Source organism: Mirounga leonina, unplaced genomic scaffold (assembly GCF_011800145.1).
Source record: "Mirounga leonina isolate KUSES-001 unplaced genomic scaffold, KU_Mleo_1.0 Mir_180, whole genome shotgun sequence".
NCBI lineage: Eukaryota > Metazoa > Chordata > Mammalia > Carnivora > Phocidae > Mirounga > Mirounga leonina.
The window spans coordinates 19,021,265-19,038,301 of record NW_023270469.1 but is presented as its reverse complement, the minus strand read 5'-3'; the positions used below and the strand labels follow the sequence as shown (position 1 = coordinate 19,038,301).

Below are 17,037 nucleotides of genomic sequence, written 5' to 3'. Positions count from 1 at the left end.
GACACCCTCACAGCAGTCCAGGGAGCAGGCAGGAGTACTCTGGGGCCTCGTGGAGGCTGGTGGTGGTGAGAAGTGAAGAGACAAAGAAAGCTTTAGGAGGTGAACATGTGCCGGCCTTGGTGATGGACTGATGGTGAGGGTGAAGGAGAACAAGGACAGCCCCGGGTCTCAGATCTTGGGGTACAAGGATGGATGGCGGTGCCCTTCATGGGGGCCCAGGAGCCAATGGGAGTCCCCGGAGTATGAATGGGGAGAGGGAGCAGAAGGAAGGCTGGGGCGGCCAGTACAGGAGGCCGGGCCGGCCAAAGATGGGAGGGGTGGCCAGGGGAGAAAGAGGGAGTGGGTTGGGGAGCTGACAGCTCGCTCAAAAGCGCAGGAGGACGAGACAGGGGTCTTGCCGTTTGGGCGCCTAGGTTCCTGGGTCCCAGACACAGCGCAGGGACACGGGCAGGAAGCTAGACGACGCAGCGAGGGTACACAACCCTTCAGAGCACGCAGAGAAGGCTGGAAGCCCCGACGGGGCGGTCAGGGGCAGCAAAAAGAAGGTCTCGGAGCGCCGGGCCGGGGCTGAGGGGAGAGTGCGCGTGGGTGTGAGGGGGCCCCACGCCAGCTCGGCGGACAGTCCCGCCCGGCGGGGCCCGGAGCAGCTCGGGCAGCCAGGGTCCGAGCGGAGGACGGGAGGAGGGGGAAGGCGAGCGGAAGAAGCGAGCGGGGCAGCGGGGGAGCCGGAGACAGCGAGGAAGGGAGGAGGGGACGGGGCAGGAGGGGCGGGGCGGGGGCGGGGCGGCGGGGGGATGCGCCCCCGCTCTCGAGTCTCGCCTTTTCTCCTTCCGCACAGCCCGGGTTTCCGCTTCCCTCCCGGGCGCGGGGTGAGGGAGCGGGGCCGCGCCTCGGTCCCTGCCGCCGCCGCCATGTGGCCCCCAGACCAGGAGCCCGACCCGGAGCCCGGCCCGGCCCCGGCGCGCGCCGGCCGCTCTGCGCCCGGCGCGGCGATGCCCGGGCTCCGCGCCCTCCTGCCGGCGCGCGCCTTCCTCTGCTCGCTCAAAGGCCGCCTCCTGCTGGCCGAGTCGGTGAGTGCGGCGCGGGGCCGGGGGCCGGGGCGGCGGAGGCGCCGTCGGGACGCCCGGGACCGCCGAGCCCTCGGAGCCGCGGGAGCCGCCGAAAGCGGGCGGAGCTGGGCGCACTTCCCCAGGCGTCGGGTGGCGCCGAAGCTCAGCGCGCGAAGCAGAGGCGAGGCGGGGCTCGAACCCAGGCCCTCGGGGCTCCCTAACCCAGCGTGGGGGGCCGGTCGGGACGCCTGGGGCCGCGGCCCGATGACGCGGCGGCCGGGCCCCTGGGAGCTCAGCCCGACGCTGTGTGACCCCGGGCGCCTCCGCCCTCTCCGGGCCCCCGGAACGGGCTGCAGCCCCACATCCTCTGGCCTCCGTCGCGGGCACTCGGCTCCGCAAACCCTCCCGCCATCCCCGGCTGCGCCCCGGGAGGAATCAGCCCGCTCGGCGCTTCACGACGCGCGGATCGGGGCCGGGGTCGGCTCTCCGCGCCCTTGCCCGCTTTCCTGGGCGCAGGGAGGGCTGGCCGGGCCTCGAGCTGCGGGGCGGAGGCCGGGGTGGACTCCGGCCAGCCAAGACGGGGAACAGCGGGAAGTGGGAAGGGGACCCCCGGGATTGGGTGAGGCCGGGGCCGCACAGTGCGGGGCGCGGAGGCAGACCCCTCCCCCCGGGTGCAGGGGGCGGGAGCCCAGCGGGGGTGACTTCATCCCCCTCATGCCCCCCTCGCTCGGATCCAGCCGCCCCGCCCCCGCCGAGCTCCTTCCTCCTGCCCGCAACCCCCACCCCGGCCCGTCAGGCCTTTGTCTTGGGGACACTACGAAAACTCCTGCACTATCCGCGGGTGGGGCGGGGGCTTGGTGCTGGGCCTCCGTGCAGGGAAGGGGACGAAGTGGCCGGACGCAGGGGAGGTGAGATAAGGAACAGCTCTTGTTACTTAGATCTCTGGCAGTTTGGCAGTCCCTGTCGTTATTCCCACTTTGCAGACAAGAAAGCTGAGGCCAGGGCATCTAGGGAATTTAACAGGTGGGTCACTTGCGGGCCAGGTGACAGCAAGGCTGAGTGGAGGTCAGAGGAAGGAAGCTTCTGCCCCACACCTCTCCTTCGTACTGCCCGGGCAGATGGCAGGAGGCCATCCTGGCACTTCTTCTGCCCCTGGGGTCAGCCCGGAGGTCACCAGCCCAGCTCCCAAGTGAGGCACCAGGACCCAGGACTCAGCCCACACTCCAGGAAGTCGCCTGTGGTTGGCCACCCCAGCCCCACCCTGGAGACAGATGAGAGCCCCTTTTGCACAGAAGCCTTAAATCCACAGGCCAGTGAGGGAAGCCAACCCCAACCCCACTCAGCCCACCTTATAGGGGAGGCCCTTGGTGTAGCTGATCTAGGAGGATGAAGAAGTAGGGAGGAACAGGTTAGGGTTGATCACAAGGGGAGCCCCTCTGGCCACTCTTCCCTCCCTCTGGTCCCCTCTGGCTGCCTCCAGGCCCAAACAAGTGGGGAGGCTGACCGGGACGGGAAAGGGGAGGAAGTAGCCACCAGGAATCAGGGAATAAGGAAACAGGAGTGGAGAGGGGGTTCCCCAGAATCTGACTTTGGGGGCCGGTGGACAGGAAGGGGAGGGACCATGACAGCCTTCCCAGGAGGACGTACAGCAGGAGCTAGGGACAGGGCTGGGTCAGGGCCCCCTGGCCTTGCTTTCCTGGGAGGCCCCTCTCTGTGCCTTAATTTTACATCTGTTCAAATTGAACTCGGCTAATTTCCGGGCCATGGTCAAGGCAAATTTGGGTGCCCTGGGGACTCCCTGGGATCTCTGCAGCTCATCTGTCTGAAGCAGCCACAGCATTTCCTGTGGGGCCTCTGGGTGTCCCTACAGGGCCCCCTGGGCCCCACTCCAAGCTACTCAGCCGTGGACAGGTTCAAACCCGCCCAGCCATAGTGACAGGCCAGATAAAGGCCAGCTCCCATAGGGCAGGGTTGCTTAGGAACTAGAGCTGTGTGGCCAGCCAGCCCTGGGTTCAAGTTTTGATGCCTTGTTATTAGCTGCATGACACTGAGCAACTCACTTCACCTGTGAAGTGTCCGCACCTCAGTCTTCTGATCTGTGAGGTGGGCTGTGAGCAGCACCAGTGCCTGGGTGGTTGCGAGGATTCTGCAAGCCTCAGGCCCTGGCCCGGGAAACAGCCCCTCATCTTGGTCTGCCCTGCCCTGCAGGGCACACGGTCTGCAGAACTAGCCAGGGACCTCAGCGTCTCCTGGCATCAGTCCCCACCCACGGCGTGTGGGCAGGGCTGCGGAGAACTCTGATCCTTGTTCCTTAGCGTGGCCTGCCCTTTGCACAAAGGCTGGGTGGATGATGCAGCAGGGCCTGAAGTGTCAGGCCAACACTCCCCCTCCTGGAGGGTTTTTTCTTCGTATGAATTGGCAAACAGAAAACCCGAAGAGTTCTACCCTCAGCGCCCGTATACCCACCGCCCAGATTGTACAGTTGTTACCCTGTTGTCAGATTTCCTTTATCACATATCTCATCCATCTGTCTGGCCACCAATTAGTTTCTGATGCGGAATAAATTACGTGCATCAGTACATTTCGACTCTGAACACTTCAGCATGCATATCATTAACTGAATTCAAGGTTTGTGTATTGGTTTTCAGCTAAAAGTCACATTCTTGGGAGTTGGGTGTAATTTTTTGAAATGGTTTCTGCTTTGTGAGCTGCCTTAGAGACTGCTTAGGTTTGATTTGCCCTGTTGGGCACCATCTGAGTTGGGTGGATCCTGCCATAGAGCCTGCTGGGGTGGGGGGCGAGGTGAGCAGCAGGCTACGTGGACGTAGCCTCCTGGGGGGCTAGACCCATGTGGGAAGCTGGGCTTCCTGATTGGGTCCTGGCAGGGTGCTGGCACGGGATCAGGGTGCAGAGCCGTGCCCAGAGGCATTGGGGCAGCGCGGGTGTGGGCCAGGGCCCCATAACGGGGTTCTAATGCTGGCAGCTGCAGGACTGTGGGCAGGTGGCCTCCCCTGCTGGAGCGTCTTCTGTGCTTGGCTGCAGAGCCCTGGGCCGGGGGTTGTGCAAAGGTTCTGACTTTACCTTCCCGCACCTCCAGGGTCTCTCGTTCATCACCTTTGTCTGCTATGTGGCATCCTCTGCATCCGCCTTCCTCGCAGCGCCTCTGCTGGAGTTCCTGCTGGCCCTCTACTTCCTCTTTGCCGATGCCATGCAGCTGAATGACAAGTGGCAGGGCTTGTGCTGGCCCATGATGGTGAGGGCTGGGCCCCAGGAGGAAGGGGCTGGCTGCATTTCGGCCCTCACCCTTTCTTCAGTGCGCTGGTTGGTTGGAGCCAGGACCCTCCACCCGGCAGCCATGTGACCCAGAGCCGTTGCCTTACCTCCGGGAGCTCTCTGGGTGAGGCGGGGAAGCCCCGCTGGCATCCTGGCCCCTGGCCACCAGGTGGCGCTGGTGCTCCCAGCTGGGCCTGCCGGAATGAGCCTCAGCCGCAGGAATTCAAGCCATTTCCACAAGGGCAGGACAGGTTAACTGAGGACTTGCAGGGCTTACCCAGACCTCAGCTGTCTGGCAACTTGCTTAGGCAGTCACCTGGGAGGCCTCAGAGCCCCACCTCAAACTTTGCTGTTTGAGAAGGGACAGAAAGGCTGCGATTGCACCCTGGTCTCTTGACTTCATATCCAATATGCTTCCTGCTGGGCTGCACCCTGTGTCCCCATTTTAGGGACAGGTGAGCAGAAACCATGATACATAAATGGATCTGCCACAAGTATGTGGCTCAGTGAGGCCCAGGGCCAGATCTCCCCACTGGAGAGCCAGCAGGGAGCAGGTGACCAGGTTTCCAACGTCTTTCTCACCAAATGGGATCTGTATGTGGGCCCGGCCGGAGGGCAAGCTGCAGCCTGGCCCACATCCTGTTGTCCACCGGGCAGGGGACAGCCAGCTGGACCGGGAACAGGGCAGCCTCCAGGGGCACCTGGGCAGGGGCAGGAATGGGGGTGGGAGAAGGACCAGGGAGTGCAAGGCGGGGCCAGGACAGGGCGGGAGCCCCACGGATGCCGGACCTGCGGGCGCCTGGTGTGTGTCCAGCCTTCGGGGCCCATCATCCCCTGGGAACAGTGGGTTCCAGCCCCATTCCTGCCGCCTGGTGCCCTTCTGAGTCCCTGCCCCGGTCTGGGCTCCCAGTTGTACTGCACTCCTGGGAGCCCAGGGCGGTGACCACGCCCACCTCCCCCCAGGACTTCCTGCGCTGTGTCACAGCAGCGCTCATCTACTTTGCCATCTCCATCACAGCTGTCGCCAAGTACTCGGACGGGGCTTCCAAAGCAGCTGGGGTGAGTAGCCACCCTAGCCCTGGAAGAGGTTGCCCAGCAGTGCCCCCCTCAAGCTCACCCCACCCCTGATGGAGCCCCAGATACCCCTTGGACACTCAATGTCTGGGGCACAGCCTGTCCCCACAGAGGCCCCTTGGGTTTTCACGTGGATCTCAGCGATTCCAAAGTCTTCTTATTGGAGATTTAATCTGCCCTGAGTTTTGAAGGCTGTTTGCCCAACCAAGGTAACAGCTCATTTTCCTACTTGTCGGTACCGGGACGGGTCTGTGTTTGCCAATCCGAGCTACTTATCCGAGCTGATTGAGCGGGGCGGCAGCTTCTCCGCTTCTCCTGGGCTCTCGGACCAGGGACTCCCAGCTCCTGATGATGGGTCCCATCCACCCTGTTCCCTATCCCACAGGTGTTTGGCTTCTTTGCCACCATCGTGTTTGCAATCGATTTCTACCTGATCTTTAATGACGTGGCCAAATTCCTCAAGCAAGGGGACTCTGCAGAAGAGAACACAGCCGACAAGGCAGAAGGTGGGTGGCCCCCCTGTGGGTTTTCACCTGGGAACCCAGCTTCTCAACCCAGGACTGTTGCTGGGGACCCTGCTCTCCCTTAGGGATACTTGGCCAGTTTGAGACTGGAGGAGCATTTCCTCTCTCCCCATATGGGCAGGAAGTGTGTTCACAGCCTGGTTCTCCTATCCCTTCATGGGGCACTGATCATAAAGCAGGCTGGCTCCGCAGGGCCTCTGCCTTTCCAGGAAAGGCATGCTGAGGGCCTTTTCCTCGGTGAGACCTTTCATGATGAGCCCGGGCTGCTGAGCGGCCACCTGCCCTGAAACCCACCCCCCTGCCCAGTTTCACCGGCCCGTTGCTCAGGGGCCAGAGAACCAGGCTCTCCTTATCCGCAGCACTCGGGCAAGCTCTGCAGAAAGCATCCCTCTGCTAAAAATATGTGAGACTCCTCTCATCCCATCCTGTACTTCAGCCACTCCTAGGTTCAGTGTCCCTAGACATTTTCCTTAGGCCTTTGGGACCTGCTACCAGTTGCCTGCCCTGGGTGCTCCTAGCCCATCACCCCAGTGAACAAGTAGGAAGCGTCAGTGGAGACGTGTGTTTGAGTATTGTGGGCTTTGACACTTGGAGATATATGTATGATGATTTTTTTTTTTTTTTGCTGTAAAATGATTCCTGGCTTGTGTTAGAATGAATACAGCAAACCCACAAAATCATACAGGGCTAGGGAGTCAGGTTTGTGGAGGCTCTCGGAGCTCATCCATGACCCGGCAACAGTGTGAGGACAGACTGGGGTTCAAAGAGACCGAGGCTGGCCAGGGAAGGGGTGTCCCTCCCTGAAAATAGCAACTGGCACTGGGGCTGAGGCAGGAGGGTTAGCAACTTGGGTGTCTTTCCTTCCTGGAATGGGGGGGGCGTTCCAGAAGGCTCTAGAGAGTACTCTTCGGTATTGGATTTCTAGGAGCCCTTGAGTCATACCTTAGATAGGCCCTTGACGTCATAAAATGGTTCTGATCACCATATAATATTAGGATTGGGGGCAAGGGGGATTGAAACTATAAGTTGGTTAAAAGAAAGCTTCCTGATTTTCTAGTATATTTTACTTTCTTGTGCCTGAAAATAGCTGTCCTCACCTTGCCCTGCTGAATTGCAGGGTAGGGTTGAATTTGGGGTGCAGATATATCACGCTAACACCCCAGGTGAGAACGGCCCGGGGCGACTCTGGAGGGGCATGTGGGCTCCCCGCTGCATGCGCCCCGCCCTGGAGGGGACGGCAGCTGCCCCTGCAGGGGCCCAGGCCCGGGGCCAGTCCTCACACCAAGCTGACGCCAGCAACAGTCGGAAACCCAGCCAGTCTCCCCCAGAAACAGCTTCCCGGCACCTCTGGCCTGGACACTCCGGCCAAGCGTCCCCCTTGCTTCGCTTTCAGAAGAGCATTCCGACTCCGAGTCGGACTGAAGGCCTGCCCCGCCCCGGCAGCCCGAGCCGCGCGGGCCCCCGCTGCTGCACCTCGGGACCGGGCGGCCGACCGGCCAGGGCACCGCGCGTGTTGCGAGAGCAGCGCCGACCTCTCCAGCGCCAGCGGGAGCTGCTGACGAGCTGGCCTCCTCAGGGCCCCAGGGTGACACGCCAAGCCCGGCACCCTCGGCCGAGCACCGTCTAACCGCCGCGCACGCGGGGGCATCGTGACTATTCCGCCACGTCTCCTCGTTTCTGCCCCACAGACCTTAAGCCTTGTAACCTCTCTGCCAAAAATAAGCACAAGGGGACAGAGCTGACGGAGCCTTGTTACCTCCGTCACAGGAAGCATTTCATGCTGGGGGGCGGGTGGGGGTAGGACCGAAGCCACCACAGGGCCCACCTGCTAGGCCCCAGGGATTTTTGCCTGCATTTGGTGTCCCACTCATGCGAGGCACTTTGTCGAGAATGATCCTTCCAAGATTCTCTTGTTCAAGGAACACCAGAACCCTCTTCATTTTTGAAGCAGGGAGAAAACCGACCTTTGCTCTCATCCAGGAGCGAGCAGGTCAGGGTGCCTGTTATGGGGAGCCACGTCTTCTCCGGGTGGTATGACAGTTGTACCAGGTCCAAAAGGTCAAGGGTACCTAACCGTGAAGTAACTGACAGCGTTCTGGGGGGCTGGGCAGGCCCAGCCGATCCCTCTTTCCTGGGGGCCCAGGAGCAGGCGAGGGGCTCTCGGGCACTCAGGATGACAGGTTTCTCGACACCTGACTGCCTCTCGAGAGGGGAGCTGTGCCTTCTGTGTTGACCTAGAGACATGTGCTGCGTGTGTATGTTCAATGGGATTTTGTAACTTTATGTAATTTTTTTTTTTTTACACAAAAGTAGCTTTTTAAATGGCATTTCCTCTGACCCAAGAAGCCTCATGAATGAGCCAGATCTGGACCCGTGTCTTGGGCATTTGTAACCTTTGTTCTTCTCTTGCATGTGAAAAAAGCCTTAATGGATTAAAGCAGACTGACTGCGTGCTTGGAGTGTATGTTTGAAAACCCCTCCACCACCCAGAGCAGTGCGGGCACGTGTCCCGTCCGGCACAGACGGGGCCTGCCGCCGGTGAGCCCTGACGGCTCCGGGTTTCAGCAGCAGCGCGCATCTGCTCCACACCAGGACCCCACGCGTCTGACACATGTGCTCTCCCACACTCCTCACACAATCCTGGCTCGCAGTCCAGGAAACTAACAGAAGGTTCAGGAACTTGCCCAGGTTCACCAGAGCCCCTTGGAGGGGGCCCCGGGCTCTCTCACTTATGCGTCAGGGTAACGACCCAGGCACCTCTGAGGTGGCCCGAACCTGGGGCTCTTGTGGTTTGGAAACTGGTTGCATGAGAGACCTCGGAGTCGAAGCCTGGGAGGACCCTGGGTCGGCATTTGGCCCAGGCATTCTGCCCCAACTTTTGCACACGTTCGAAAACCTGTCTGAAAGTTGAGCGTGCAGATGCCGAGAGGGGTACACGGCGGGCGTTTCTGCTCCTCCTTGCCTGCCCAGCTGAGCCAGCCAAACTGCCTGTCCACACCCATCCCGTGGCCTCTCTCGTGGACACGGACTTTGTTCAGCCTCCACCTCCCAGGCCTGTTTCGGGAATGGGGTCCACACCTTTGAAGGGACAGAAGGGAAGTCAGAGGACAGAGACAATACCGCTTTTACGTGTCCATTTATTAAACAAAAACTCCTTCATGACGATTTAATACAATATTTATTAGCGATTAGTGTTGAGAAAATTATTTCCCTCTACATACAAAAATACAGATTTGAACACTATGAAAACGATCAGGACAAGTACCATGAAAAATAGGTCCTTCAAAAGAAATAAGGGGGCAAAATCGAGGGCAATGTGAGGCCCCTATCTGCTGTCGGACAAGCCACCAGGGGCAAAGACTTTGGGGCCCCGAAACCACTCCACATGGATAGAGTCAAACCCACGAGCCAGGGTTCGAGAAGCCAGGAGACCCACCAACAGCATAAACCAACGTGTGCCAAATGGGCATCACCTCAGAATGCCCCACAGCTGTGTCCAAACCAGTAAAGGAAATAGACTTTTAAGAAGCAAAATGTGATAGTTATTAAATTAACATTGCCCCCCAAAGTGCCACCAGGCCAAGTAACAATGAATAATCGTATTAGAGTTATTAGCCATCTGACTTGACTTCCTTTGTTAAAATAATTACATATTCTGACCCTTCAAAAGGACAAAAAAGAAGCTACAACCGTTATGTTTCAATAAACCCATTCCTTCATGTTGCAACGACTCAGCTAGTTTACTCGAGATTTTTCTTGACCGGACAGAACCCGAGTCCTACGGGGGTGGGAAAGCCGAAGGAGCAGCTGGAGTGCTAGCCGAGTCCCGATTTCATCAAGCTCCTCATAGCAGGGCATCTATTTTGTCCAGGCAGAAAACTGGAAAGGGCCACCGAACCCCCCCGGCGCATCCATAAACCAACGTGAGGTCCCAGGAGAGGGCCGGCCGGCGGAGGCCACCGGGGCAGCCTGTCTCCCGCGGGCAGAGCGGGAGGGGGGGCCTGAGCCGGTCCGGGAGGACACCAGGCCCGAGAAGGCCCTCGGCCTCACCAGCCCGGTAATAAACGGGGCTCTTCGCCGTTGCCGACCCAAAGCGGGGAAGTCAGAGCACTGCGGGTATCTATTCTTTTTTATGAAACCACTTTCCTCTTTCTGTTTGAGGTGAGGAGTTGCTCGCTGTAACTGACCAAGTAGTTTAAAAATGCCAAATGCAGTTATACTGATTAATAATTATTTCACAGAAATATACTCTTACTCTCAGACTGTTGAAATAAGCAGAAACAAGTCGTTGGGGAGAGAAAGCAGCAGAGAGGAGACAGGAATAGCCAAGGTGGGGTGGTTTTTTTTTTTCTTTTTCAAAATACGTAACGAAGTTTAAAGGGATAATGGCCAAACCTCAAAACCATCATTGCTAAAAGCAATATTAAAAGGACACAATCGAAAATCATGCTACAAAAATAGTGTCATCTGGTTTAACTAAATGTACATCTTTTTTTCAATTCCATGATTGACAAGTGTTTATGTGACTGACACACGGAAGGCACCGAAGGTGAAGCGATTATTATTTGTCTTAAAATATACAAAGACAGAATTATCTACTTTGGGGAAAAAAAAAAACATACAGTCATACCTGTAATAAATAGTTAAGTGTTTTTGCCACGGGTTCCTGAACCCCTACAAACTTCAACATATACAAATAGTTTCAATCCCTACATTCTCTTCGAGGGAACCACATCAAAATCAAGTTATTAAAAGCACTGGTTTTATCCACATACATCAGTTTCATCATGAGGCAGGATTGGAAAACTCATTTTGGGTTACAGAGTGAACCCGCCGGAAGTAGGCAGCCCCTGTGTGGGTCTGGGCCAGCTTGGGGGTCCATCCAGGCCTCCCGCTCTCGTCTTCCCCCGGGGAGCCGGCCCTCCCCCAGCCTTGGACCAGTCAGTTCTCCCTTTAACCCCTAATGATTTGCCTTCCTCGCTTCTGCAGGGGAACAGAGTCTCAAAACTTGCAAAACCGATTCTGGAAAAGGCAGGAAAGCAAAACGGCCCGCAGAGGGAGGCAGCCATCAGTTAGACCTGGCCCTGACTGGCATGGACACCAGGCCCCTACACTGTTCTTATTCCCTGGTAAAGCGGGGTGCTTCCTACTGGGGTTTAGCAGTGTCCTCCAAAGACAACTCAGATTTGACAGGTTCAGACTATTACCAAGTCCCATACAAACTATCCCCTGAAACAACTGTGTCACATCTTCTCTCCTCTGAGGCATAATTAGGAAAAGAAACTTCGGGCCTCGCCCTAATCCCATCAACAAAGCTGATTAAGGTCATTTGAGACAAGTTCCACTAGAACCATAAAAGTTCTGATAGTTCAGTACAGTCCAGGCTATTAACCCCTTAATGAAGGCTCTCTGGCCTTTGTGTACAATGCATCCCAAAGAAAACATGCCACTCCCAGCTGTCTAATAAGCAAGTCACCTGAATTAAAGTCTTGGCATAAAAATGTGGACAACAAACTAACCCTATGAAAAAGATGCACTATTAAAGGATCCATAATCTAAATTTTACTCTAGGCAAGTTGCCAGTGATTCAAGTTCAGTGGGCCTGTAGGTAACTTTTTTCTGTACTATTTATGGAATAAGAAAAACTAGAAAGGGGGAGAAAAAATCCCCAAGGTTGAGAAATGACATCCAATGGAATAAAAATATAATCTAGACCAAAGAAGGGAAAACATGTCAGGACCCATTCCTCTGTTTCAAGCCTAAGAGTGTATAAATGCCATTTACTGGTATAAGGAAAAGTCAAATGGAACATTCATTTTCAGAAAAAAATTCCAGATCTAACAGATACTGAGGGTGTTTTCTGTCAGAGGTGGTTTCTAAACAAAAGCAATGTACAGGGTCAAATATTTTTTTTTTCCAGGGTCAAATATTTCAAATTACCTTTTCAACCAGACAGTTCTTATGATCTCAGTAATATCTGCTGAGAAGAGAGGAAACAAGATTTTATAAAAAGTCAGGAAGGTTTGCAAAGCTCAAGGCAGGCAGCGTTAGGCCTGCATCCTCTCTAGGCACCCAAACCAGAATCTGAGTCACCCTGTCCAGACTCAACAAGACACCAAGAGCCCATCCAGAGCTCCAAGGCAGACTGGTCCCAACATCCAGCTTTTGTTCTCAGGCTGATTCCAAACACAAGACCTCATTTTTTCCAAAGCTAGAGGATAGGAAGGTAGTTCACCAAGTACATTTTTTCAAAATGTCCTGGGTCAGTCACCATGTGTGGTGTGATGAAGGGCCCCCCAGGACACAGTCTGGGTGCAGAGCCCCTCCCTCCCCTCAGCTCCCAGACCTGCCCCTGCCCCCACCTCTTCAGCCTGTCGCCCAGCTGGTCCTTAGAGTGGGTGCTGATAAGGTAAGAAAGACCTGAAGACAGAAGCCCCGGGTTCTGCAAAGTTCACTAGGAACTAAAAAAGCATCTGGGGACCTCACAAACCAATGGCAGTCCCAGGGGCAAGAAGCAACTTTTTATTTTGCTAGAGAGAATCAATGAGCAGTAGCCTTCAGCCTAGAAAGTGCTTTTTTTTTGTTGTTCCTGCCTTTTGCTACCCGTTTAATGTCATTATTTTCCTATAAACAAGATATGGAGAAAATGACAAGCAGTGGCAAGATGACTTCATGGTTGCTTGGTTTTGGACATGGAGGCACAATGGGGACCACTTAAATCATCACTGCCTTCCAGAATCACTGAACTGGCCACACGTTGCCTCCACACACTATCCATCTGTTAAGGCCAGTTCTGAGAACCCACAGAAAATCTTGCACAGCCAGAGATCAGAACTCGGTCCACCTCTTAAACACATGGAGGGGTGAGGAATTTCTTCCCAAAGAGCACATGAATGTTGACAAGAGAAGGTGAGCTGGGGCCACACATAGGACGTGACACACCGAGGCGTTATTCCAGGCTTACTGGGTGCAAGAATTCACACACGTGTGCAGACAAGAGTCAGTGCTTCCTCTCCCCGAGGGACTGCCTGTGGCTTAAGTAAAGTCTCAGTCACTAAGAGAGCCCCACAGAAAGGCAGATGAAACTGCAAACTTCAAGCGAGTAGACATGTTTTCAACGGAGTCAAAAGCTCTCACCAGAAGCATCCAACACATCGGACTGACTTCACGCCTACCCACGGGCAAGAGCGTCCCTGCCAGGCGACTGTCGCGGTGCCCTGAGGGCTGGGGCTGGGGTCCCCCCACTCCCCGCCACCGGCACACTGGCACTTGCAGTTCAGCTTGCCGAGGCAGACGAGGCCTGGGGACTGGACAGGCTGCTCCATCCCTGCCTTTTGGTAGGCAAAGGTCATCTCTCTTGGGTAAGTGTTGCTGCACAGAGTAAAAATCTAAAATAAAATACATCGAACTTCTCCGGTGAGATTTTAATCTGTGACTGCCTTCGTCCTTCCCTGGCTTTCTGTGAGGCCAACGAGTGTCTCTGGGCCTCCGTGACTGTCCTCTCTCTGTTTGCAAGGGGAAGACCTCTCCCTCCAATGCCTTCAGCAGTGCGAAAGGATTCAGGAGACTCGGAGGGAAAAAAAATACCACATCAACCAAATCAGTGCCAAGATCAACTTTCTCTGAAGACGTCAGCGTTTGCATCCATCTCAAACCACCCCAGAGGTTCCACCAAATGCTTGTGGGTTTCAACCATACAGTGTCCAGGAACAAATTCCAATTTACACAGCAACTGCAGTTCCCATCAAGTCTGGCACCCACTATGAATGCCAGCATCATCCTACCAGAAAATTGAGAAACACTAAGATTGCCTCAGCCTCAAAATGCCCCAAACCATATGCATGTGGTCCATATTGGAACTATTAAATGCACAAATAAGCTTCCTTCGATTTGCAAAAAAAAAAAAAAAAAAGTCCTGGTAAGCCCCCCGCTAAATCTAGATTGTCCTGTTTGTACACAGAGGCAACACAAGGCAAATGCAAGCGTCGTCACACTCGCCCTAGACAGCCAAATTCCCTCCACGAGCACTCACGTCACACGAATGTCACCGGGTCACCTGGGTTAGAGAGCTAGGAGCGGGCCTGGCCGCTGCTGGTTGTCCTGGGAGCTAATTAAATATAAAGAAATATATTTACAAAAACCATGGGGGAGCCTCATGGCACAAAGGATATTAAATAGTTACAGGGACATAAATAATTCCAAAGATTCTACACTACGATGCAAACTGACTATAAGTCCCTCTGTGGCACAACGTGCCATCACTTTTTATCACCTGTAAGCATTTATAGTTTCGATGGGCTTCAGAACCCTTTCTTGCAGCTTTCAACACGTCCTCAGGAGACCAACAGGCCCTTTTTCACCAGATGATAAACTGACTTTATTGCAGTGACTTGGGAAAACTTGGGCAACGATCCTGCCTGAGTGGTATTGTTTTTTTCGATCTCACTTCAAAGGCGGCTTTTTATTGAGGCCAAGTAACATGATTCCCAACAGATTTCTGATAAAGTTCAGGGTGGTCCTTCCAAGTGGGCCCTGCTGAATGCAAGGCTGAGTCTTCGTGACCCTGTTTCTAATTGGAACTCTCAGAGGGAGATGAGCCCATTTTTGACGATGCAGACACACTCAACAAATGCAAAATAAATACACAAAATGAACAGATAAAATCCAGATGTCCTAATCTCCTCCGAAGTCACTACATCTACTAAGTTCAAAGTCTGCGACGCATGACTGGCACAGCCTCACAACACACACGGGCAGGGGGCTCGATTGGACCCGGGTGGGAGCAGGGGGTCTGCACGGGCAGCCCGCCGCCCAGGACGCAGACGAGCTCGCACGTATGACCCAGGCCGCTGCCCCGGAAAGGAGCCGCAGAATTCGGATCGTACCGGGTGGCCGGTCCAGGGGGCTCACCGCTCGCCCCGACCCTTCAGCCATGGAACTGCAGGCCGAGCAGGGGGACCTGCACTGGGAAATCAGATGCGCTGGACGCCTTCTCACACGCGCTGGGCCCCCCACCGGCCGGCACACTCACGTTCGCTCCCCCTTACACGGCGCCCTCCACCGCTGCCGTCGGTCACCGCTAGGTGAGGTCCCGGGGGCTCTCCCCGGGCTGCACACTCGTCCCCCGAGCAGGCCGGGTCTCCTCCCGGGGGGACGGCTAACCGCAGACTAGTAGAGCGGGAAGGAGGTTTGTAAACATTAACAACAGTTCAGAGAGGGAAAACCCGACAAGGTAAAACAATTTTTCCGTGAAAGATACAATTAGTCTCCAACAGGAAAAATACAAAGGACAAAAAACACTACAGCATCAGAGGGGCTCGCTGAACACTCACCACATAACCTTCACTTTCTCAAGAATCCATTCGAAACCTGACGTAACTAGAATTTTTCCCAACAACTTCCGAGATCAGCGTCCACAGTGCGGACCCTGAGGCACAAAAGCCAGAGCCTACGCCTTCTGAAACATCAGAGAAAGGATGTGTCGTGGTGGAAATTCAAGTATTTTCAAATCCTAGACAAACCTACTCAGAATCACTTCACAACTGTCGTCAGGCATTCAAAAATTAGCACACATCCCTAAAACAGAGGTGGGTCCCCACCTGTGGTCCATGAAGCCAGCAAATGGGCAAGCATTCTGGCTGCTGGAATGGATTGTATTTTTTGTGTGTGACTTTTACCTGAGAAGGTAAAATTGCAGCAAGTCTGCAATTCAGCCTCCGGGTAGTAAGGGTGGGTAGCAAACTGGAAAACAAGATGGTCCCATATTCCTGGAGGAGGACGTGGGAGTCGGGGAGGTGATGCACTGGAGGAACAATCGAGTGATTTCTGAGCAGGGCAGGAAACGACGGGCGACCTTCCCGCAGGGCAGCGGGCCTGCCGAGCTGTGCCAACAGGACAGCAGCTCTTCCCATCCCCGAAGAGTCCAGACCCGGCAAACAGCTCCACCAGCCACCCCTGGCCAGACCCTCAGCGTCTCCCGCGGTGTACCGGGCCTGCGCTGGCTGTCTCGACAGCCCAGGGATGGAAGACGAGGAGGAGCAGGCGAGGGTCCAGGTAGCAGGACCACACGCTGCCCTGCGGCCCTCGAGGGGCCTGCCCAGCGATTGCTGCTGACTCTTCCAACCCTGCACCTTCATTCCTTGATTTTTTACCCCTCCTAGCAGCTCCCATTAATCCAAAGTCTTGACTTGTCGCAAAAACCTGTGACAGGGTGGCGCAGAGCCAGATGTGAAGCCTGTGCTCGGGGACAGTGAGGACCTAGAGGAGACATGGCAGCCTGTGAGGCCCCTCCCGCCCACCTCTGTCTCAGCAGCTGAGTATGGGGCTCCCCGCCTTGCAGACCCACCGACAGGGCCACTCTGAAAACCCTTTCCTGGAAGGAACTTCTACCAAAGAGGACAAAATTCAGCTTAATCACAGGAAAATCTGACGTGACGAGGGAAAGAAAACTTGGTTGAAAGGCTGGGCACAAGGATGAGAGGGAGGAGGGCTCCGCAGTTGGGCTCATGTGTCCAGGTGCTGGATCTCAGGGCGACCGTCCACATCTCTGGACTCCGTGCGGGCTCGGATGTAGTCACTGGCGCTCTGCTGGTGGACGCTGACTCTCCACTTCTGCACTGCCAGGAATGTGTTCACCGCATACACCGCAGTCGCCAAGAAGCCAAATATCTACAAAACACAGGCACGGTTAGTCCAGACACAGTAGCCTTCGACAGGGTGTCCAGGCACGAGCCGCTCACGTTGACCCGAGCTGTACCCACAACGCCCGGACCCACTGCCATCTGGCTGTCGGACTATGGCCAAGTGCATAGTTAAACATGACTCCCCGAAAGTCCTGCCTGACCTGAAGACAGCCTAAGGGTTCTCTTCAAGTATTCTGGATCTATTAAACACACACACACACAAATCACAGAAGTACCTCTTTTTCATGGTCCCAGATAAGAAAGTACAACGTAGCCAAAGAACCAAACAGAAAATGAGGGTCTCATGTGTGAGATGCCCACCAGGCCACAATGGCTGACATTCCAAATCACAGCCCCCAGGCCTCCACCTGCTGCCCAGCTTGCCCCGCCCGTGGGCAGCTCTGAGGTAAGCAGCAGCAGAATTGTAATGGTTTG

General features: G+C 55.6%; 2 protein-coding genes across 2 annotated transcripts in view; one reads left to right on the top strand and one right to left on the bottom strand.

The window, feature by feature from the left end:
• The first annotated feature begins 860 nt into the window (after positions 1-860).
• Positions 861-8,373, top strand: CMTM3 (CKLF like MARVEL transmembrane domain containing 3). Its single transcript, XM_035025049.1, has 5 exons — positions 861-1,070; positions 4,147-4,302; positions 5,286-5,381; positions 5,782-5,902; positions 7,314-8,373. The coding sequence occupies exons 1-5, from the start codon at positions 912-914 to the stop codon at positions 7,340-7,342; spliced, it is 561 nt and encodes a 186-aa protein (XP_034880940.1). The 5' UTR covers positions 861-911; the 3' UTR covers positions 7,343-8,373.
• Positions 8,374-10,281: 1,908 nt separating this feature from the next.
• CMTM4 (CKLF like MARVEL transmembrane domain containing 4) overlaps positions 10,282-17,037 on the bottom strand; it is a 64,345-nt gene continuing 57,589 nt past the window's right edge. The window contains exon 4 of the mRNA XM_035025050.1: positions 10,282-16,588. Within this exon, the coding sequence (XP_034880941.1) occupies positions 16,424-16,588 (165 nt within the window). The 3' untranslated portion in view covers positions 10,282-16,423. The remainder of the gene's footprint in view (positions 16,589-17,037) is intronic.

Bases quoted from the DNA above. Each gene is read 5' to 3' on its own strand.
- CMTM3 (XM_035025049.1), top strand. From the start codon at position 912: ATGTGGCCCCCAGACCAGGAGCCCGACCCGGAGCCCGGCCCGGCCCCG. The intron at 1,071-4,146 runs GTGAGTGCGGCG...CCGCACCTCCAG, and splicing joins GCCTCCTGCTGGCCGAGTCG to GGTCTCTCGTTCATCACCTT. The intron at 5,382-5,781 runs GTGAGTAGCCAC...CCTATCCCACAG, and splicing joins GGGCTTCCAAAGCAGCTGGG to GTGTTTGGCTTCTTTGCCAC.